Source organism: Callithrix jacchus, chromosome 5 (genome assembly GCF_049354715.1).
Source record: "Callithrix jacchus isolate 240 chromosome 5, calJac240_pri, whole genome shotgun sequence".
Lineage (NCBI taxonomy): Eukaryota > Metazoa > Chordata > Mammalia > Primates > Cebidae > Callithrix > Callithrix jacchus.
In genome coordinates this window covers 98,642,655-98,664,705 of record NC_133506.1, presented here as the reverse complement: position 1 = coordinate 98,664,705, position 22,051 = coordinate 98,642,655, and the positions used below count along the sequence as shown (strand labels likewise).

Sequence of the window (22,051 nt, the reverse complement as noted above, 5' to 3'; positions counted from 1 at the left end):
AGGATCACTTGAAGTCTGGGAGTTTGAGCCTGCAGTGAGCTGTGATAGCACCACTGCACTTCAGCCTGGGCAACAGAGCAAGACTCTGTTTCTAAAATTTAAAAAAAAAAGCTGGGGCTCAAGGGCAGAATCACATGAGTTTAATAACTTATGAGAGTTATGGAAACAGGTGGGCATGGACAGGGACCAGGAGTGTGTGGTGCTGTTCTGGGAGAGAGTAATTTGGTATAGGGTGCCCCATTGCCCCTGGCCTACTGCTGGAATTGGAGTGAGAGCAATGGGTTGCCCCTTTGCTCAGATGAACAGATGGAGTCTATATTTGTTTTCTGACCCCCTCCTGCCCAAGCCCCTGTATGGAGGTGAGAGATTGTCCCTTCTGTTCCTGCAGTTGTGAATCCAGTGTATACATGGCCATCCTTTTTGCTTCCCTCCTCCCCCGCATGTTCATGTGACTCAGACCCAGGACTCCTCCTCAGGTGGAAGTGGGGCTTGATCAAGCTGGTGAGGTCCCAGGCCCTCTGGAGGCTGGGGGCTGCTCTCCAATGGAACGGCTGGCTCTTTCTTCTTTCCTTCCTCCTCTTCCTCACCTACTGAAGCTCCATCCACCTGGGATGCCTCCCCTTCCTTGCTGCCCAGCACAGCTCTCAACAGCCTGTCCCTTGGGGACAGCCTGGCTGGACCCAGACGGACGTAGGCCAGTGGCTTGGGGATTCGTGAAGGCTGCTTCTCAGGCCTGTGGTCTCTCCGGGGCCGGATCCTGGGCCTCAGCTTCAGTTTGTAGATGGACGGGACCCTCTTGGGCTTCCGGAGAGTTCTCCTGCCCTTGCTCAGACATGCCTTGGCTTTGTCAGAGTTGGGGTCCAAGGCCGAAGGTGTGGGGGCCACTGAGCTGGCAGACACAGTAGGGGTCAAGCAGTCCTGCCCTCCCTGAGGCGGGACCTTCCTCATGCGGGTGCCCTTGGCACTCAGGCTTGCCTTTGTCCCAGGCCCACTCTCTCTGGCTCCCAACTTCCCTTTGAGGCTTCCTGGGCCTGGGGTAACAGCTGGCTTAGGGGAGCCTGTCAGGGCTGCCCTCCAGGCTTCCAGGTCCACTTTAAGGAGGGGCGGGGGGCCCTGAGCCAATTCTTGAATGACTTTGTCATAAGGACCTCCAGGCACAGGCCACCGCCCACCCAGGCTGGGAACATAGACCCCACTGCGAGGGATGACCCCGGACCCTGTGTCCTGCAGACAGGTACCCCCGACTTCTAGCAGTGTCATGTTGCCCAAAATCTCCTCTTCAAGGCTACAGTAGATGGCTTGCTCCTTGTTCCTGTCCGGCATGTACTGCCCCTCCTCCTGTGGGCCCAGGTCCTGGGACTCTCCAGCCTCCACTGTGACCTGGATATCCAGCTGCTGATCCCCCTGCGTGAACCCAGCCAGGTCTGCGGTGATGGCCCTTACTGGGATGGGATCTCTCCCAAGTTCTGTCCTGGGACTTCTACTTGCAGTACCAGGAAAGTTCCTTCCTGGCATTGGTGGATGGGCAGGAGGCAGCTGGGTGGGGATCTTGGTTAGGCCTTGGACAGGGGTTGGAGAACGGACAGACTCTGGCTCCCTGAACTGGGAGAACGCACCCTTGGCCTCATCCCAGAGTGGCAACCTGAGGCCCAGGTGCTTGGCTGGGCTAAAGGAATGAGGCAGGGGAGATGGTCCTCTTGCCGATATCCCTTTGGTGATGGCTTCAGTGGCGAGGAGTCTTTGGGAGGTGGGGGTCCTGGCATGGGTTCCCTGGCTGTCTGTTTCTTCATGAACCCAAGATGTGGGAGTCCTTCCCCTGGGCAGTTCAGGGGGGTATCTATCCTCCCTCTTCCCTGACAAGGTACACTGTGGGTCTCGGCCCTTTTGGGTAGATGAAGACTGGGGGCTGGGTGGGCTGTTCCCAGCTGTCTCCTGCCTCCAAGATGGGGTGAGAGACCTCTCCTGGCACCTGAAAGGGAGAATCAGAAGGCTGCAAGGGGAGATTCATCAGGCAGGCAGGGTCATCTCGTGTGGTTCCTTGGCTACAGGAAGTGACAGTCTTTCCCCAGTGAGAACACCCAGGGGGCTAGACTTCATGCTGAATAAAACCTGTGCTTCCTCTCCTCCGTGACTGCCCAGAAATCCTCCTTATGACAGTCACTGTCAAAGCCTATTCTCCCTTGTTCTCTGTGTAGCACATAGAAGGAGGCATGATCCTGGCCTGAGGTGACTTCAGATCCTTTGAGGGATGGCCCCAGACCAGTTGCAGGGCAGTGGGGACAGCAGGAAGTGCACAGGTTGTCTTAGTCTCTGCTCTACCATGAAATGGTAGGAAACCTTGAGTAAGGCTGTTCCATTTCTGGGCCTCAGCCTCCACATCTGTGAAATGGGAAGGCATATGAAGTAACCACATTATCCCAAAGATATTGGGTGTACTTCTAGTTCCAAACACCTGTGGTGTCAGGGTAAGGGCACTGCCTGGGATCTGCTCCCTTTATCTTGGAGTATGGTGGCCTCTGACAATGTGCACTCCAAAGTAAAAAGACTCCTTCCCTGTCTCTCCCCCGTACCTCAGGAATGGTGCCATCTCTCTGGAGGCCCCCGTCCCTCTTCCCGGCTCCCTGCGAGTCCTGGGGGTGGATGTAGTGGGAGGCCTCGGCCTTCGGCCTGAAGAGGTATATGTCTTCCAGTCCACAGAGGGCGGTGGGCTCTGTGAGCGGCTGACGGTCATCATAGGCTGGGTCTGAGAGGGTCCATCCTGTACCCTCACTTCATGCTGCACTGGTGGGGCCGGGGGCTTCAGGAAGCTGCCTGGCTTGTGTGCTGCCAACAGTCACCCAGAGAAAGGAGAGGAGAGAAGAGTTCAGTTCCTGCTGATGGGGACCATTGTTCCTCCCCAAGTGGTCCCATGCCCCACATCCCACATTAAAAACAGTGGGACCTACAGTGGCAACACCAGAGTTTCTTTACATGAGGGGCTTAGGGGACCCAGCTGGGGGATTTGTTTAAAGCTATGTTTGTAGTGCAGATACACAATTTTTCCTTAGAGTATGTGCTTATTTGGAATGGCTTGAGGCGCTGCTGGAGATTATGGAAGGACTAAAGACTAAGTCATGTTTGGTGCCAACACTGTGGATCCCAGAGCCAGACCTAACTAAGCTCTGCCGAAATGTGCCCTGGCCAAATGCTGCTTCTGCTTGTGTTGCACACCATCTTGCGGTGACATTTAGTACTGTACCATAACTGCCCAACTAGGGCCTTCCTTCCTTCAGCCTCCCCCACCCATCTCCACATACCTCTTCCCACTGGAGATCAGACATACCTCCCACCCCTGCCTGCAGCCTCCCAACCCAGAGCTGTGCCCCCAGGGAGACTCACAGAGGGATGTGCAACGGCAGGGGTCATGTTTGTCCAGATAATGGCCCAGCGTGTCCCAGCCGCCCCCTACACGTACCATCACATGGTTCCGGAGGATCTGAGGGGGCAAGGGTGAGGTTGAGGGTGGGGTGGAGGGCAGCCTCTCTTCTTGGACCAGCTTTCAGGCTTCTGGCATGCACTCAGGGATGCTCTCATCCATGTACTCATGCTCACGTAGATGTATGTGTGTAGTGTAAAAAGGCAGCCCGAATCTCCTCCTCCGTGACGAGCATCAGATAACACATGCAGTCAAGGGTGGGGGCCAGGCTGAAAGTTCTGCCACAACTGGCAAGGGATCCCAAAGGCATTGGATAGCCTGGCCCCAGAGCACTCCTTTTGCTGTAAACAGTTTTGCATCTGCACATGCCTGTGCCCAAAATGGGACCCTAATGCCACTGGCTTGGCCCCTGTGACCTGTGTGAGAGAGGCCATGGGAGTCCTGGCCCCACTCCACCCTCAGGCAAGTCACATGTCTCTTCAAGTTTCGGTTTCCTGTGTTGGAAAGTGGGGCCACAGTTCTCATCCCTACCTATATCACAGGGCTGTTGCCTCAGGTCTAGGGGAGGCCCCAGAAAGCTGGCTGTGCTCCCAGGTGTGGCCTGTGCCCAAGGAGAAGGCTCAGCCATGCCCCGAGCTGCTGGCCACTCCAGCAGGTACAGACCGTTTCTGTACAGACCATACAGGCCAGGTATTGGGGTAGGAGGCACATTTCAGACCTGTACTGCTACTCACTCTGCTGAGTGTACCCCCAGGCATGGGGGGTAGGACTATGGGGTCCATGTGGCTGGGGCCATGCCCTGAAACCAAACTTGGGTTTCTCAGGCCACTTCCTCTAATCAAACCTGTGGGTGGAGTGGAATGGAAAGTGTGAGCACTCTTCTCTCTACCTCACTCCCCCTGACATCACCCTCTGCACTAGGCTACAGTGTAGGAGATGGAGGATGATGGCTCCGGCTGCCCTGCTGGGAGGAGGAGATGGGTTTGCCTCCTTTGCCAGGAACTCCTGGAATTCTCCCAGGGAAAGAAGGAGAGCTCCAAAGCCTGATGGCTTGAGGCGAATGATGACTTACTGTCATTGTCCTCAAGCCTGGGCAAGCTCCCATATTCTAGGGGGTGTCATGGTCCCAAGCCTGGGCAAGAAACCCTATTCCGGGGGTCCCTTGACCCTGAGCCTGGACTTACCCGGATGAAGATGAGGGTGTTGGAGTCGCCCACACGGTACTTCCCCTCAGACACCTTGACCACGGAGAACTGCACCGGGCACGTGCAGTGGCTCACGAGGCTTTGTACCTGCGGGTGGGGGGTGAGCTCAGCCCTCTCCTTGCCCACTCTGGGTCAAAATAGGGGGGCTATGTGCCCCCAGAGTCACCCCTGAGGTTTCTGCTGAGGTCAGGGCTGGGGACTGAGAAGCAAGGAGAGAGTAGAGAAGACTGTAAATGGCCCAGTAAGAATAAGACCTGGGTGGTCACCCAGGGACCTACCAACCATGAGGTCCAGAGCCCTCAGGGGTCAGCTGATGGAAGTGACAGAGTGCAATGAGGGGACTGTGGGATCTGACAGGCTCAGGTCAGAGCCCTGCATCCACTGCATCACAGGTTTTTTTATTAAGAAACCTACCTGAGCTCCCTTTCCCCCAGGGGTTAACCACACAGAACTAACTGCTGTAATAGGCCCTCTGTACAGATGCTGTTCCAAGCACTTTGTATGTGCTGGCTCCTTTAATGATTCTACATTCATAGAAGGTAGGTGCTGTTACTGCCCCCATGCCGCAGATAAGGGAAGCCAGACACAGAGAGGTTAAATAATTTGCCCAAAGTCACAGAGCTGCAAAGCAGTGGAACTAAGATGTGAACCAAGATGTCTCGGAGAGTGCCACAGTCTGTGTTCTTGAAAACTGTCCCAGCAGGGGTTAAATGAGAGGAGCATCCAGTGCTGGGCTGGTTAGAAAGCCTGAGAAATGACCTGGCCATTCCTACGCATGGTTAGGGTTGAGACTTAGAGTGCAACCGTGCCTTAAAGCCAGTCAGTGAATTTGTGTCAGGGTGGATACAGGAGCTCAAGAAGCAGGTGATTTAGATGGGGCTGGTGTGGGACTGGGGAGAGAAGCGCGAAAGGCAGAGAGAAAGGGGCCCTGAGGTATGCAGAGCCTCTCACCATCTGGTCCAGGTTGCCGAAGTGGCAGGGCTGGCGCCTGGGGGGCGCGGGCCGCTTGGGGTCAGGTGGGGGCAGGGCCAGCTCCCGCCGCACCTCCTCCTCGATCTCCTCCTCCAGATGCACCAGGGTGGGCGCCACAACGCCGAAGCGCCACGCCCGGCGGCCCAGCTCCAGCAAACACAGCACCACATTCTTCACGTTCTTGCGCAGCACCAGGTCCTCCGTCTCAAACATCAGCACCTCTGGAGTGGAGGCGCGGAGAAAAGGGCAGAGGAAGCCTGAGCCCCCAGAGGACCTGGCCCTGTGGGGCAGGGGTGAGCGGGAAGGAAAGCCCTGGGGTCATCCCAGGCCTGGGGCGGCAGACATGGGGAGTGGTCTGAGTCTCAGAATTGTGGGGTCAAGTCAACCTCCTAGGAAGGGTCTTGGCAGAATTGCTCAGATGCTGGGTAGAGACACGCGGCCCATCTCACATGAGAGGCTGGGAGTGGGAAGAGGTGACAGTAAAGCAAAGGCACCTGGAGATTGACTGTGAGTGTGGTGAGAGAAGTATGAACTCTACCTTCCACTCTCCGCACTCAGCTTGCCTGGATAGGTCCGAGAGAAGAGAGTGGTTTGTTCCACTTTCCACCCACGCCTCTGCCCTCCAATCTTGGTCAGGTATCTTAAACTCAGCTCCTACCCAGGCCCAACAAGGCATGCTGAGGACATGCTCCAGAGCCAACCACTAAGGCTGGAGTCCTGACCCACTGCCACCTGCATGACCTTGAACTAGACCCTGAGCCATACCTTGAGCCTCAGTTTCTTCTGTAAAATGGGGATGTATAGTCTATTTCGAGGGGTTGCTGTGAAAATTAGATATGCTAATAGTGGTTAACCATTCACAATGTCCGACACATGAGAGCATTCCTTAAACACTAGCTTCTATTAACCTTCCAATTCTGCTCCTCACTGCCAGTAGCTCAGGCTTTACCCTTTCCCCAGTCTCGCCCCTGCCACTTTTGGCCTGGAAGATGGTGCAACATCCAGCCTCATCCTATTCCTGGGTTCAAGGCCAAGAAGATGAAGGATCCTGACATGCCACTCCCTGAGCTCTACAAGCCCCAGCATGACAGGGCCCCTCCCTGGCCTCATCCCTTCTGCCTCCTCCCATTTTCTCACCTCATCCTAGCCCCGTGCCCTCACCACCGGGCTCCTCCCAGTCATTCACACACAGTCTTTTTTCTCCTTCGCCCCTGCTGTCCCCCTGCTTAGAATTCCCTTCCCACAAACTTCTATTCCTCCAGACTCAGGCCAGCCAGGTGCAGTGGCTCATGCCTGTAATGCCAGCACTTTGGGAGGTTGAGGTGGGTGGATCATCTGATGTCAGAAGTTCGAGACCAGCCTGGCCATCATGGCGAAAACCCATCACTAGTAAAAATACAAAAATTAGCCGAGCGTGGTGGCGGATGCCTGTAATTTCAGCTACTCAGGAGGCTAAGGCACAAGAATTGCTTGAACCCAGGAGGTGGAGGTTGCAGTGAGCCAAGATCTCGCCACTGTACTCCAGCCCGGGTGATAGAGTGAGACTCAGACTGAAAAAAAAAGAAAGAATCAGGCCAAATCTCCTTCCTTTATGATACAACTTTTCTCAGCTTCATTCCACCTCATCAGGCCGCTATTTCCTCCCTTGGCTCCCAGGACTATACCTCTACTTCAAGTCTTTGCCCCAGTAAGCTATAATTTACTATAATTTACATATTTATTCCTCTGCCTCTCTTTTTTTTTTTTTTTTTCAAGATGGAGTCTCGCTCTGTTGCCCAGGTTGGAGTGCAGTGGCACAATCTCAGCTCACTGCACCCTCGGCCTCCCAGGTTCAGATAATTCTCCTATCTCAGCCCGCTACCATGCTCAGCTAATTTTTCTATTTTTAGTAGAGACAGGGTTTTGCCATCTCAGGCTGCACTGGTCTTGAACTCCTGACCTCAGGTGATCCACCTGCCTCAGCCCTGGGGTCATCCCCAGTCTGGGACGGTCTGAGGTGCTTGATATTTGCTTATTAAAGCAATTATCAACAAACATTTATAAATCATCAACATATTTATTGAGGATTTACTATGAGGTGGGGAAACTGAGGCATGAACAAAGAGCTGGTTCAAGGCAAATCTAGAATGAGGACCCAGGCTCCTGCTTCCCAGACCTAGCCTGTGCATTTGAGAAAGGACGAATATCCCCCAAGATAAGCATCTGGGATGGGGATGGGGGTACAGGGTGGTTACCTTGGATGCCCATCTCCTTTCGACACCACTGGATGAAGTTGGAGACATTGTCCCTGGCCTGGAAGGTACCTGGCCGGGCGGCCTCATTGCAGGAGACCCCGACCCGGGGCATGGGAATCTTCTGGGCTTGGGCAGGTGTCTCAGCCAGGAAGGCCAGGGCAGCGTCAGTGACAGCGTTGGCATGCTGGCACAACACCAAGCCCGTCTCCAGTACCTGCAGGAAGTTGGCCGCGTCGATGTCCAGCCCATAGAGGTCACGAAGCCACTCAGCCAAGTCTTCCTTCATGGCCTCCAGGTACTGCTCGTTGGACTTGAAAGGCCGGATACTGCACACAGGAGGCCCTAGGGTCCCGGGCGTCCTCCTGCCTCCCCCAGGCTGGGACATGGCTGGACCCCAGCAGGGGAGGAGGTGGGTACCTCCTCTCTGGCGCTGCCACCTCTTTCCTTCTGCCGCTGCTGAGTCTTGGCCAGGTTCTCCCTGATTCTGAGGTTTCCCTCTACTCCCTGAAAGCCTGGGACTTCCAGCGCTGCTACTTGCCACTGGCTTCAGCCACCAGGCCAGGCCCGGCCCCTGCTCCCCTACATTCCTCAGTCCCTGCCAGAGCTTTCCCTGGTGGCCCTGCAGTGACCTTGCTCTCAGGCTGCCCAGTCCACTCAGAGTTCACCCCTCCCAGGCTCGGGGGAGGTGAGGACACTCCTCTCTTCCCCCAGGGCTGGACAGATCAAGCTGGTTGCCTCCTACCCTCGCAGGCTGCGACCGTGGAGCCTGGGGTAGCTGCTGGCTTCACCACTCTGCTTTTCTCCCCTCTCCTTGGAGACAGCGGCTGCTACAAACACTCCTTGTTAACCTTTCCCAGCAGGCAAGGACTGCCCTGCAGAGCTGAGGGAGAGGGAGGAGAGGCTGGGACTGGCTTCTCTCACAGGGCTGGCCAGGTAGGGACTTTGGGGAGTGGAGGGAAAGCAGGGGGAGGAGCTGCCATGCCCCTTGGTGTTTAGTGAGTGTGGGAGGACAGGAATGAAAGAGACACAGCAATAGAGTCTAAAACTCAAGAGTTCAGCCTTAAATCCTGAGTAACCGTCATACACTACCTAGCCTCTCTGTGCCTTAGTTTCTCAGCTGTAAAATGGGGGTAATAATGTTTACATCTTTGGGGTGTTGTGAGGAATAAAGGAATGATGTATGTGAAAGTATCAGACCATCAGAACTCACAGGCAGGCACAGGTCTGTGTGGGTCCCAGTTCCCCCAGCAGCTCTGTTAGCGCCATGATTCCCACTTTCTCTGGAGAACCTGCCCCACCTCCCACACTAACCATGTGGTTGTGCTCGAGCAGGCTGTCAGTCATAACACCCCATCCATGTGGCCACAGCAGTGCATTCATTCAACCAACATTTCTGGGTTGGTCACAGTGTAAGTGCTGCCTGTAACTGCAGCACTTTGGGAGACCAAGGCAGGAAGATCACTTCAGGCCAGCAGTTGGAGACCAGACTGGGCAACATGATGAAACCCTGTCTCTACAGAAATAATATAAAAATTAGCCAAGCATGGTGGCATGCACCTGTAGTCCCAGCTACTCAGGAGGTTGAGGTTTCAGTGAGTCATAATTGTGCCACTGCACTCCAGCCTGGGCGACAGAGGAAGACTCTCGTCTTAAAAAAAAAAAATTTCTTGAGTGCCTACTATGTGCCAGGCACTACTGCAGGCCTGAGGATAAACCAGTAAACAAAAAAGACCAGGTCCCTGACCTTATGGGGGCTACCTCCATGTTACCGGGTGGTGAATGACAGATAAACAAATAAATCTAAGGCCAGGCATGGTGGCTCATGCCTGTAATCCCAACACTTTGGGAGGCCGAGACAGGTGGATAGCTTGAGCCCAGGAGTTCGAGAACACCCTGGCCAACATGGTAATACTCTGTCTATACTAATACAAAAATTAGCCAGGTGTAGTGGCGGGTGCCTGTAATCCCAGCTAAGGCAGGAGAATCACTTGAACCTGGGAGGTGGAGGCTGCAGTGAGCTGTGATCGCTCCACTGCACTCCAGCCTGGATGACAGAGACTCCATCTCAAACACTCAAACACACAAGCTATATATATATATGTGTGTGTGTGTATATATATATATATATGTGTGTGTGTGTGTGTGTATATGTATGTGTGTATATATATATGTATATATATGTGTGTGTGTGTGTGTGTGTGTGTGTGTGTGTGTGTGTATACATAGCTTGTTTACTCGTGTGGTCCTAAAACTAACCTTTAATCATTCATGGGCCAGATAACTCTCTCCTGGGAGGTCAACCAGGGAAATTCCCCTCTAATGGTGTTGACTCAAAACCTTTGTCATTTAATGTGTGCTGAATAAAGGCCTGAAGGGCCAGCAAGTCAGGGCGTGGCTGCTATTTCTTGAGTGTGAGTGGCCACGGACCTCAAGCCCTCTCTTTCACTGAATATAGGTGTTTGAGTACATTTGTTCATCTGTCACTGGGTTGAGGTTTGTGGGTCGGACCCCGACAGTGAAACCCTATCTCTACTGAAAATACAAAAATTAGTCATACTGGCTGAGGCATGAGAATCATTTGAACCCAGCCAAGATCACGCCACTGCACTCCAGCCTGGGTGACAGAGCAAGATTCTGTCTCAAAAAAAAAAAGAAATTTCACCCCATTACTCTTTAGAAGCTGAGACACATAACTCAGTTCTAATTTATTTCCTTCTTTTTTTTTTTTTTTTTTGAGATGGGGTCTCACTGTGTTGCCCAGGCTGGAATGCAGAAGTGTGATCTTGGCTCACTGCAACCTCTGCCTCCCAGGCTTAAGCAATCCTCACACCTCAGCCTCTCAAGTAGATGGGAGTAAAGTTACATGCCACATGCCCAGATAGTTTTCATATTTTTAGTAGAGACAGGGTTTCACCATGTTGCCCAGGCTGTTCTTGAATTCCTGAGCTCAAGTGATCCACCCGCCTTGGTCTCCCAAAGTGCCAAGATTATGTGAGCCCCTTCGTCTGGCCACTCGTATCTCATTTCTAAGTTTTAGCTTGCTTAACTGTAAAATGGGAGTAATCGTCTCACAGGGCTGCTATGAGGACAAGGCTAGAATTAATGCTCAGTGCCTTTATATATAGTAGGTGCCTTTGAAAGATTATCCAGATGGTTGGAATGGGCCCTAAATGTAATCACAAGTGTAAGGCAGAGAGAACTCTGACTAAAAAGTAGGAAATATGACAACCAAAGCAAAGATTAAAGTGACGGGGCCATAAGCCAGGAATGCCAGCAGTCTCTAAAAGTTGGAAGAAGCAAGGAACTGATTTTTTTTTGTGTGTGTGACTCACTCTGTTGCCCAGGCTGGAGTGCAGTAGTGTAATCTCGGCTCATTGCAACCTCCGCCTCCTGGGCTCAAGCGATTCTCCTGCCTCAGCCTCCTGAGTAGCTGGGATTACTTACAGGCACCTGCCACCACACCCGGCTAATTTTTTTATTTTTTGGTAGAGACGAGGTTTCACCATGTTCACATTAGTTTGAGAACAGCAGCCTGGGCAACATGACAAAATCCCGTCTCTACTGAAAATACAAAAATTAGCTGGGCATGGTGGCGGGCGCCTGTAATCCCAGCTTCTCAGAAGGAAGCAGGAGAATTAGGTACCGAATTCCAGCATGGGAGACAGAGGGAGACTCTGTCTCAAAAAAATTAGCAAATAAAAAAGATATTAAATAAATAAAAAATAAAAAAACTTTAGGAGGCAAACATGGAATTGTTTTATAACTATACTCCATGAGTCCCATTTGATTAAAGGTACCAATTACAACTGTTCTAGGACAATCTTGACAACCCTCTTTTTGCTGTAAGTTGGTTTAAGAATGGGTTTGTGCCCTAGTTCTGGCCAATGAGAGTCAAAGAGAAGTCTGTTGGAGAGCTGCTGAGAAGTCTCTGTTTTGGCCATGGTTGCAGAAGCCATGATGCCTAAAGCTGCGGCAGCCATGTTGTAATCAAGAGGAGACAAAGAGAATAATCAGGGCCCTTAACAACTTCATCGAGACGCTGAACCAGTCCTGGAGCACCTTATTAAGTCAATGAATACGTTTTATAAAGTTTGAGCTATTATGAGTTAGGCATTATGGATTTGACCAGCCAGTTACATCTTAACTGACATGATGCTCAAAGTTTAGGAGGCCCCATTCCTTTTCTCTATACAAATGTTAAGATGTTGTTACAAATATTCCCAAACAAGTAGCACTTACATACTATCTTACTGGATTGTTGTTCTTAATAAATGTATTTATTTATTTATTATTTTTTGAGACAGAGTTTCACTCTGTAGCCCAGACTGGGATGCACTGGTGTGATCTCAGCTCACTGCAACCTCCGCCTCTTGGGTCCTGGTTCAAGCAATTCTTCTGCCTCAACCTCCCGAGTAGATGGGATTACAGCCATGTACCACCATGCCTAGCTAATTTTTGTATTTTTAGTAGAGATGGAGTTTCACCATGTTGGCCAGTATGGTCTTGAACTCCTGACCTTGTGATCCACCCACCTTGGCCTCCCAAAGTGCTGGATTACAGGTGTGAGCCACCATGCCCAACCAAACATTTTTTTTTTTTTTTTTTTATTAGAGATGAGGGTCTGCTATGTTGCCCAGGCTAGAGTGCAGTGGCTCTTGACAGGCACAGTCATCGTGCACTGCAGCTGCAAACTTCTGGTTTCAAGCAATTTTCCCATCACAGCCTTCTGGCTTGCTGGGATTATAGGTTCCCCTCACCGTGACCCTGGACATGGACAGCATCACTTTTTCCTCCCTGTTGTCCACATTTCCCTCCAATTGGACCAGGCTTTGAGAAGCTGAGTTGGAGACACGTCCCAGTAGGCCAACCCGCTGAGCCTTGGAGCCACAAAGCTGGAGCGGGAGGGCAAAGTCCTGAGTGGAGTCTGTCCCAGGCCCTGTCCCTGGTCTCTGTCTCCTGCTGGCCCGGGCCTAGGAAAGGGCTGGCTGAGGAGGCTGCAGTCGGACCTGTAGGAAACAAAGGGAAGGCACAATAACCACACCTAATCTCCAGGGCACCAGGTTCCCTGTGCCACATCCCTCCCTAAGGCTCCCAGTGCCTCATCACAGAAAGCACCTATGAGAATACTCAGGGCCGGGCACAGTGGCTCACTCCTGTAATCCCTGCACTTTAGAAGGCTAAAGTGAGCAGATCACTTGAGCCCAGGAGTTTGAGACCAGCCTGGGCAACATGGCAAAACCCTGTCTCTACCAAAAACACAAAAATTAGCCAGTCACAGCCGCGTACGGTGGCTCAAGCCTGTAATCCCAGCACTTTGGGAGGCCAAGGCTGGTGGATCACGAGGTCAAGAGATCGAGACCATCCTGGTCAACATGGTGAAACCCCGTCTCAAATAAAAATACAAAAAATTAGCTGGGCATGGTGGCGCGTGCCTGTAATCCCAGCTACTCAGGAGGCTGAGGCAGGAGAATTGCCTGAACCCAGGAGGCGGAGGTTGCAGTAAGCCGAGATTGCGCCACTGCACTCCAACCTGGGTAACAAGAGCGAAATTATGTCTCAAAAAAAAAAAAAAAAAAAAAAAAAATTAGCCAGTCTCTTAGCAAATAGATTTAAACAATTTTAAAAGTATCCATCTAGGCCAGGCACGGTGGCTAACGCCTGTAATCCCAACACTTTTGGAGGCCCAGGCAGGTGGATTGTGGATCACGAGGTGAGGAGCTCGAGACTGTCCTGGCTAACCCGGTAAAACGTTGTCTCTACTAAAAATATAAAAAATTAGCCAGGTGTAGTGGCACACACCTGTAGTTGTAGCTACTTGAGAGGCTGAGGCAGAAGAATCGCTTGAGCCAGGAGGCGGAGGTTGCAGTAAGCCAAGATGGCCCCACTGCACTTCAGCCTGGGTGACAGAGTGAGACTTTCTCCAAACAAAAAACAAAGAAAAAAAGCACCATCTAGGAGCCCACCAACCCAGCAGCAGCCTCCACAGGGCAACTTAGAGATGGCTTCCCAGGCCCCACCCAGACACTGATTTAATTGGTTTGAGGGGCACCCCGGGCACTTGTGTTTCTGACATTCGCAGTTCCCTGGTGTTTCTGCCAACAGCCCAGGCTTTCTGAGTTTGCATAGGAACCACTGCAAAAGGTCTAAGCAAGTTCAAGGAGATGTGGGTAGCACCTGGCATAACACCCCAGGCACTGACCAGTTTACCTAAATCCCTGCAGGCGCCTATCCTTGGGGCATGGCAGGGACCAGGACCAGGACAGGTGTCTAGAATGGGGTTGGGGAGAGGCTCAGAGGCCCCAAGAGAACACAAGGGGCCCTCCTTCCCCCTGGAGGAGGCCTTGTGGGGGAAGGAGCCTCAGCTACCCTGTATCCTACTCCAGACACTGCAGCTAACAAGCTGTGCACCCTTCAGTAAGGGCGGCACCCTCTCTGGGCCTCAGCTCCAAGGTCTGTATAACATACAGAACAATGGTTCACAAAACTTAGAAGGACTTAAAAGAGTGCGTGTGTGTGTGTGTGCGTGTGCGCACGTGTGCACGTGTGTCTGTTATGGGTTGAATTTGGTTCCTCACGTATGTTGAAGTCGTGATCCCCCATACCCGTGAACGTGTTATTATTTGGAAATAGTTTTTTGGCAAATATCAAGTTAAGATGGACCATAGTGGATGAAGGTAGGCCACACACCCAATGAATGCTGTTCCTAGGAGAAGGCCATGTGAAGACACCACCCAGAAGGCAGAAGGCCACCACATGGGACAGAGGCAGAGACTGGTGCGATGCCACCAGAGCCAAGCATTGCCGGCAGTGACCAGAAGCTAGAGGTGGTACGGAAGGATCCTCCCTAGGACTTTCAGAGGCAATGTGGCCCTGCTGACAACTTGATTTTGGACTTCTGGCATCTAGAACTGTGAGACCAAACATGTCTGTTGCTTTAAAGCCTTCTGGTTGGTGGCAATTTAATACAGTAGCCCTTGGAACTTAATGCAGCATGCTTACTAAACGTGCAGAAGCACATTGATCTCTGAGGAGATCCAAGTTGGTAAGAAGGTACAGCCTAGGACTCCTGTGGAATTTCATAGAGCACAGTGTGATCCTGCCAGGCAGGTGGGGGCAGGGGACAGTGTTCAGACCACACATGGTCGGCCTCAGCCCCACTGGCTGTCACTGAAGGACGAGGGCCCTACCTGCCTCTGTGCAGCCTGGGAGAGTACCTGACCTCCCTGAATCTGTCCCTCAGCTGTCCTGGGGCCACTGGGTTGTAGGGAGGAAGAAAGAAGGCTGAGAAAGCCTCGGACCACTCCACAGACCCCAGAATGGAGCCAATGAGAAGGCACCAGAACAGGTGTCCCAAATAAATCTGGGACAGGGGAGCAAGAGCACCAGTCACTTGCTGAGTGTCCACCACAGGCTCATTCCCAGGCATCTGGTTCCATCGGGCATGGGGCTTACAGATCTCGGAGCAGCCAGGAGCCTGGCTGGGAAACGGGAAGTGACCGTCAGTCCCAGAGAACAAGAAGCTTGGAAGGAGAAGCTCCTTTGAAATGGCCACAGCTGATGGACTATCAACCCACAAATGCCATCCTCATCCAGCTCCAGATGCCAGGAAGGGAGGGAATTCCCTTCTCACAAGCACCTACTATGTGCAGATGTTGTACAAATGTTTTCCTCCTAAGGATTCTGCAAGGGAGATGTTAGATGTTCCCATCTGACAGTGGGGAAGACTGAGGCTCAGCAAAGGAAAGTCACAAGGTCAAGTTCACCCAGCCAGGGAGACAGAGGAGGCCGATGGAAACACCAAGAGAGCCCCTGCTATGTCGCATGCCTTGGCTATGCAGGCAGTGGGAACTACTATGCAGACCCCCAAAAACCACCCTATGAAATACCTGATCCAAGATGAGGAAACGGATGTTCAGAGAGGTTCCTTGCTGGGGTCACCTGGCCAGGTCAGGGCAGAGTAGGCATTGGAGGCAAACTGTGCCCCTTCCTACTTCCCAGGGCTGCTGGGAGGCAGGAAGGGAAGGAGATGGGGTCAATAATGGCTAATGACAGCAAATATTTACATAGTGGCAGTTTTCCATCAGGCATTGCTCTAAGCAATCTATGCCTATGAACATATATAATCTTTGCAATATTAACCCCTTTGGAGACAGGGCCAGTGCAATTATTATAACCATTTTAGAGGGGAGGAAACTCAGGTGCCAGGAGGCAGCTGGGCTCAGATTCAAACTTGGGCAGCCCAGCTACTACCTCTCCATTATAGGAAGGGCTGGGTGTTGGGCCGGTGGAGGAGCTGCTTTGTCTTGGCGCCAGGCCTAGCCTGGGGTTCAGCAGGTGTTCCCTGCACCCAGAGTGACGCTCTGGCCCCATCCAGGGTGCTCGTCTGCAGTTCCTCTGGTGGCCACTAGATGGCGAGGCCGTCCAGGCAGTGAGGACCTGCTGGCCAGGGAGGAACAGGAGGAAGTCCGGCATCTTCCCCAGGCACTGTCAGCCTGGTTCTGGCCACCCACCTCCAGCTCCCCGGAAAAGTCAGGCGAATGAGACCTGCTATGGTTTCGGAGGGTCAGGCTGAGGTGCAGGCTGTGGTCTGGGGCTGAGGCGAAGCCCAGCTGGCAGTGGGAATGCAGCAGGAACCCACTCTGGCCCAGGATGTGCTCTCCGGAGACCAAGAGGGCCTAGGATGAAAGAGTCTGGGTGTCAGGCAGGGTGGGGGGCTGCTTCTCCTCACCATCCTCTACACCTGGAATACCGCAGCAGCTGTCACCTTCCAGCTTCCACGCCTGCCCCTGCCCCAGCTAACCTCTAAGAAATGAAAATCAGGGCCGGGTGCGGTGGCTCACACCTGTAATCCCAACACTTTGGGAGGCCGAGGTGGTTGGATCACGAGGTCAGGAGTTCAAGACCAGCCTGACCAACATGGTGAAACCCCGTCTCTATTAAAAATACAAAAATTAGCTGGGCATGGTGGCGCTCTCCTATCATCCCAGCTACTAAGGAGGCTGAGGCAGAAGAATCCCTTGAACCTGGGAGGCGGAGGTTGCAGTGAGCTGAGATCGCACCACTGCACTCCAACCTGGGTGACAAAGCAAAACCCTTTGTCTCAGGGGGAAAAAAATATGCAAATCAGCCATTGTCCCATGCACTTAAAAGAAGCCGGGCTCTGGCATGGCCCATGGACTGTTTCGTCTTCCCAACCTCACCTCCCTCGTTTCCTCCATAAGGGCCGCCCCTTGGTCCTCAAGACAAAGTCCTGCCTCAGGCCCCTTCCCTCTGCTGGGCTCACCCTCACCAGTGAGGCCCCTTTTCCAACACCCTGCCCCCTCTCCCTGCTTCCTCCCTGCACAGCATTTACCACACCCTGACCATAGACCAAACAGCTCTAGTTTGCTGTATCTTCCTGGCCCCACTGGAATGCACCACCCAGGAGGCCAGCACCTGGGCTGTCTCTCTCACTACCCAGTCCCTGAACCTAGAGCACAGCCTGGCATAGGTAAAACACATACATGTTTTCTGAACGAACAGAGGAAAACGATGGTTCAGGGTTGAATCTGGCTCACTGCCAACTCTTATACTTTTATTGGAATACAGCGATATGCATTCACTTACATATCATCTATAGCTGCTTTCACAAGATAGTGGTGGAGTTGGTAGTTGAAACAGAGACTGGATGGTTCATAAAGCCTAAAATATTTACTATCTGTCCCTTTACAGAAGAGTGTGGGTCCCTGGGATGCATGGATGGATGGTATGGATGGATGGTATGGATGGATGGTGGACGGATGAAGGTATGCAAGGGAGTGAGGGTGGGAGGGTGGGAGGGCAGAAATAGGGGGGTGGATGGAAGATGGGAAGGAGGAAGGATGGGTGATTGAATGGATGGGTGGGTGGATAAAAGAACCAATGAACCAGCTACCAACCCCAGGAGGGGAAAGGGGTTGAGGAAAAGGGGTCCCAACACCTCTCTTCTGACCCCAGGAGGGGAAAGGGGTTGAGGAAAAGGGGTTCCAACACCTCTTTTCTGAGGCAATCATGACAACAGCAATGCTAACTTCTGTGCCAGGCACCAAGGCTGAGCATTCCTGCATCACATTTCTCTTAACTCTCACCATCACCCTACATCCTGGAACCTGCTGCTGCTTCCATTCCTCAGATGAAACACTGGAATCTCAGAGAGATGTGCCCTGCCCAGTCACCCAGCAGGCAAATGGCAGAGCCACCATACTGGCGTCTGGCTGCCTGGCTCACACCCCTGCCTTCTGTGGGCACCACCCTCCATACTGCCCCATCACCATGGGTCCCTGGTCCTCCAGCTGCCCCTTTCCCCAGGGCAGACTCACCCTGGGCAGGTCACAGAGCCCTAGGTGGAGGGAGTGCCGCAGCCAGTGTGCTTAGTCAGTCTGTACTTCTCCCCAGAAGCTCTGCTGGACACAAGAGTCCCTGAGGACGTGCTCCAGCATGGCCTCCATGATCATCTTGTCTGGCTGAGATGGCCGATGCCTCTGGAATGAGGGCCCATGTGTCAGGAGCTCATCATGTAAGAGAATGCCCATGGCCAGCTGCAGGTGGAGACCCTCACCTAGCAAGAACATGTGCTGGGAATCCACCATCTGAGCCCTCATCAGCCACAGCACTCCCTTATACTCTGGTGCAGGATTTTCTTCTTCTTCTTCTTCTTTGAGACAGAGTCTTGCTCTGTAGCCCAAGCTGGAGTACATTGGCACAATCTCGGCTCACTGCAACCTCCACCTCCCAGGTGCAAGTGATTCTCCCACCTCAGCCTCCCAGATAGCTGAGACTACAGGTGCACATCACCATGCCCAGCTAATTTTTTTGTATTCTTAGTAGAGACAGCATTTCACCATGTTGGCCAAGCTGGTCTCAAACTCCTGACTTCAGGTGATTCCCGCCTCAGCCTCCCAAAGTGGTGGGATTATAGGTGTGAGCCACTGCACCCTGACCATGGCAGGATTTCTGCTGTGAGCACTTAGGGGGCTGGGTCTAAGAGCCCCAGGAACCCAGATGGGAGGCCCAGAAGAGGAAAGGGGCTTCCAGGGCTGGTTCTTCATGGGCGGGTTCCTGCCCAAGGCTCTGCAGAACAGTGCTCGGCCCCATGAGGAGCCCATCGAGTAGTGATGCTGGAGGAGACCTGGTCCCTGATGCCTCCAGGAACCTGAGCTCCTGATCTCCCTCTGCCTCCTCCTGAGAAGCCCACTAGCACCCCACCTCCTTCCCCATCTGTTTCCAGCATATTATGCTGGAAACACATGCTTTTCTTGTCTTCCAGAGCCCTCACCACATCCCAGGTAGGAAGGGAGTATCGTGTCAATTTCACAGGTGAGAAAACCAAGATGCACAGCAGAGAAGTGAGTTGCCCAGGGTCCCACAAGCACTGGAACTCAAGACCACACAGTCCCAGAGCGGGGCACTCCTGCAGCATGTGGAGCCGTGTGGGGGTTCCCTGCCTGGACACTGCTCCCCAGACCTGACCTTATATGTCAAGTTCTGCCGCATGCGCTGCTGGCCCCAGGACCGTTCGAGCTGTTCAATGAACATATCTGGGGTCTGTATTATGGCCCCACAGGCCCGGAGGGGGTCCAGGCCCAAAGTTTCCTGGAGCTGATAGGGAAAACAATAGGGTACATGACCTGGGGGTGGGGGGGAGGGGCAGCCAAGAAGCCTGTAGCAAAGGGGAGCCCCACACTGGGCACAGCGGCCAGACTCCACAAACCTGCCCCGGGGAGGCAGCCAGGCAGCCATCCCAGGTGGTGCTGTGTGCTGAGAACCTGTCTGCCCAGGCGAGTTGCAGAGTCACAGGCTGTCCTCTGTTCCAGGTGAGCTGTACCTGCGTTGAGATGGGAGGGCAGTGGTAGGGGTAAGGGGGAGACTCAGGGGAGAAGAGAGGCTAACGGCACCCCCACACCCCATCTCTGTTGGGAAATGAGAGGCTAGGGAGGATGGAGAAGCTGACACCACCCTCCTGCAATATCCCTGTGGAGGAATTAGGATGGAGGGTGAAGAGATTGCCCTGCCCCTCATCTCTGGAAGAGCCCAGAGCCGTTCCCAGGCTGCAGACTGAAAGCATCTGGATTAAAAAAACTGCCTCATCCCCAACACCCAGACTCAGCATTTCCAAAAGCAGAAAGCAATCGCATGCCTCCATGTGGCCTCCAGGATCAGCAGGATCTGTCCCTGCCTGTCTGACCTCATCTCCCGGTCACCCACCCCTACCAAGCACTCTGCCCCTGTCTTATTCCCCTTCCAGCTCTCCCCAAAGCACCAGGGTCCTTCCCACTACAGAGGCCTTTGTACAAGCTTTTCCTGCCTCCTGCAGTGCTGCTTCTGCAGCTTTTCGCAAGCCTGGTCCTTCCCATCTCAGGGCTGCCTCCCCCATGAGGCCCTCACTGATCACCCATCTACAGTAGCTCCCCCACCCTCCTGCCCAGTTACTCTCAATCTTATATACTCTTTATACTTTTTTTTTTTTTTTTTCCTGAGATGGAGTCTCGCTCTGTCGCCCATGCTGGAGTGCAATGGCATGATCTTGGCTCACTGCAACCTCTGCCTCCAGGGCTCAAGTTATTTTCCTGCCTCAGCCTCCCGAGTAGTTGTGATTGCAGGTGTGCACCACCATGCCCAGCTAATCTTTTGTATTTTTAGCACATAGCGTTTTGCCATGTTGGCCAGGCTGGTCTCAAACTGCTGACCTCAAGTGATCCGCCTGCCTCGACCTCCCAAAGTCCTCGGATTACAGGCGTGAGCCACTGCGCCCAGCCCATCTTTACTGCTTTATGGTGCTTACCGCACCTTCTGATTTTTAAATTCATTCCTTGGCTTGAATTCTGGAGAGCGTCTTTTGCCTGCAGACAACTGGCCTATTGTCCTCCCTTTCACAGATGGAAAAACCGAAGGCTCAGAGAGGCGATGGGAGACGCCAAAGGCCACCCAGCCAGATGGGGTGCCCAGCTGCTCACTCAGTCCCCAAAGCTACCGCTAAACAGGCAAATATAAATGATGAATTGGAGACACCTGGACCTGTTTCCCACGTTAAAATGTGAGCTGTCTACAAACACTGCATGGTATACAGTAGGTGCTTAATGAGGTATTGATAAAGGAACAACTGAATGAAGGACCCAGGAGATCCCAGGCTTCAGGGAGCTGTGATTCTGGAGAAGTCATTGTCACTGATGAACACAGTCTCCTCCTACCTGAGGTGCCCAGTCCCCCAGGCTCGGCCACATAGCTCCCAGCTCCTGCCCCCACCAAGGGCACCTGGGATATCCTTGCTCACCTGCCAGTTCTGCCTGCCACACCTGCTCTCAGCAAGGCCACTTGCCTCAGCTTGCTGCCAGGAGGCATTGAATGGGTGAGCCAGGGCCAGGTGGGCAGCCAGGTCACTTTTCCCCAGCCATAGGGAGGAGGAGACCAGCACCTGGGGAGGGAGACAGACTCAGCCAGGGGTCTTACCCAGACAGGCTGCACCTCTTTCCCACCCGTACAGACCACCTTCTCTATCAAGGTCAAGGCTGCAAGGACAGATGGAGTTGAGCACAATCCCAGCCCTGTGCAAGGCCCTGGGAGAGCTCAGCCCATTTCTCAGAGGAGGACATCGAGGCTTGGAGAGGAGCGGCTGGAGTGAACACATGACAGAGATGAAATTGGAGGTCGCCCTCCTCTTCCACTGTCTTCCCTAGCTCTGTGGTTCCGGGCAGGTCACAGCACCTCTAAGTCCTTCAATTTTGTCATCTGAACACAGGGCTATTAATAGCACTGAGCAGATTGGAGGCTGAGGTGTGGATTGACCCACAGCACCTATCATGGGATAAGCATTCAGGGCCTGTCAGCCACTGTCACTGCCGTGCCTGTCAAGGTGTTGTGGGGACCCAGGTCTGCTGCCCTTCTAGTGAGACTATGGGACATGGTGTAGCCTTCTCAGCCTGAGGTAAGACTCCTCGAGCAGGGGAGGGCCCCAAGGACCCTGAAGGGTGACCTTCAGCCCTGACACCTACCAGGCCGTCCTGGTGGCTGCCTCCCGAATGCTCTGAGGACAGGTGGAGGCTGCAGTGTCAAGGCAGGGGGAGGGGCAGTGGGTGGGTGAGCTCCACTAGGCGAGGGAGGACACACACAAAGAATAGTCCATGTGAGCTCCAGCCCCAGGGTGGTTCAGAGGACTTGGTGGCCGCCGCTGCCAACTCGGGCAGGTGGCCACGTGGGGCCACACACCCGGA

The 22,051-nt window shown here is 53.3% G+C and overlaps 1 protein-coding gene and 1 long non-coding RNA gene across 2 annotated transcripts; both read right to left on the bottom strand.

The window, feature by feature from the left end:
- Positions 1-124: 124 nt before the first annotated feature.
- Positions 125-8,645, bottom strand: GAS2L2 (growth arrest specific 2 like 2). Its single transcript, XM_003732957.6, has 6 exons — positions 7,827-8,645; positions 5,572-5,813; positions 4,600-4,707; positions 3,379-3,475; positions 2,571-2,823; positions 125-1,969 (listed from the first exon to the last, which is right to left on the bottom strand). Exons 1-6 carry the CDS (start codon positions 8,209-8,211, stop codon positions 454-456), a joined length of 2,601 nt encoding a protein of 866 aa, XP_003733005.3. The 5' UTR covers positions 8,212-8,645; the 3' UTR covers positions 125-453.
- Positions 8,646-18,402: 9,757 nt separating this feature from the next.
- LOC118153800 (uncharacterized) lies at positions 18,403-21,250 on the bottom strand. Its single transcript, XR_004743367.3, has 3 exons — positions 21,115-21,250; positions 19,555-19,668; positions 18,403-18,530 (listed from the first exon to the last, which is right to left on the bottom strand). It is a non-coding gene; the product is annotated as an uncharacterized LOC118153800 (long non-coding RNA).
- Positions 21,251-22,051: the final 801 nt, after the last annotated feature.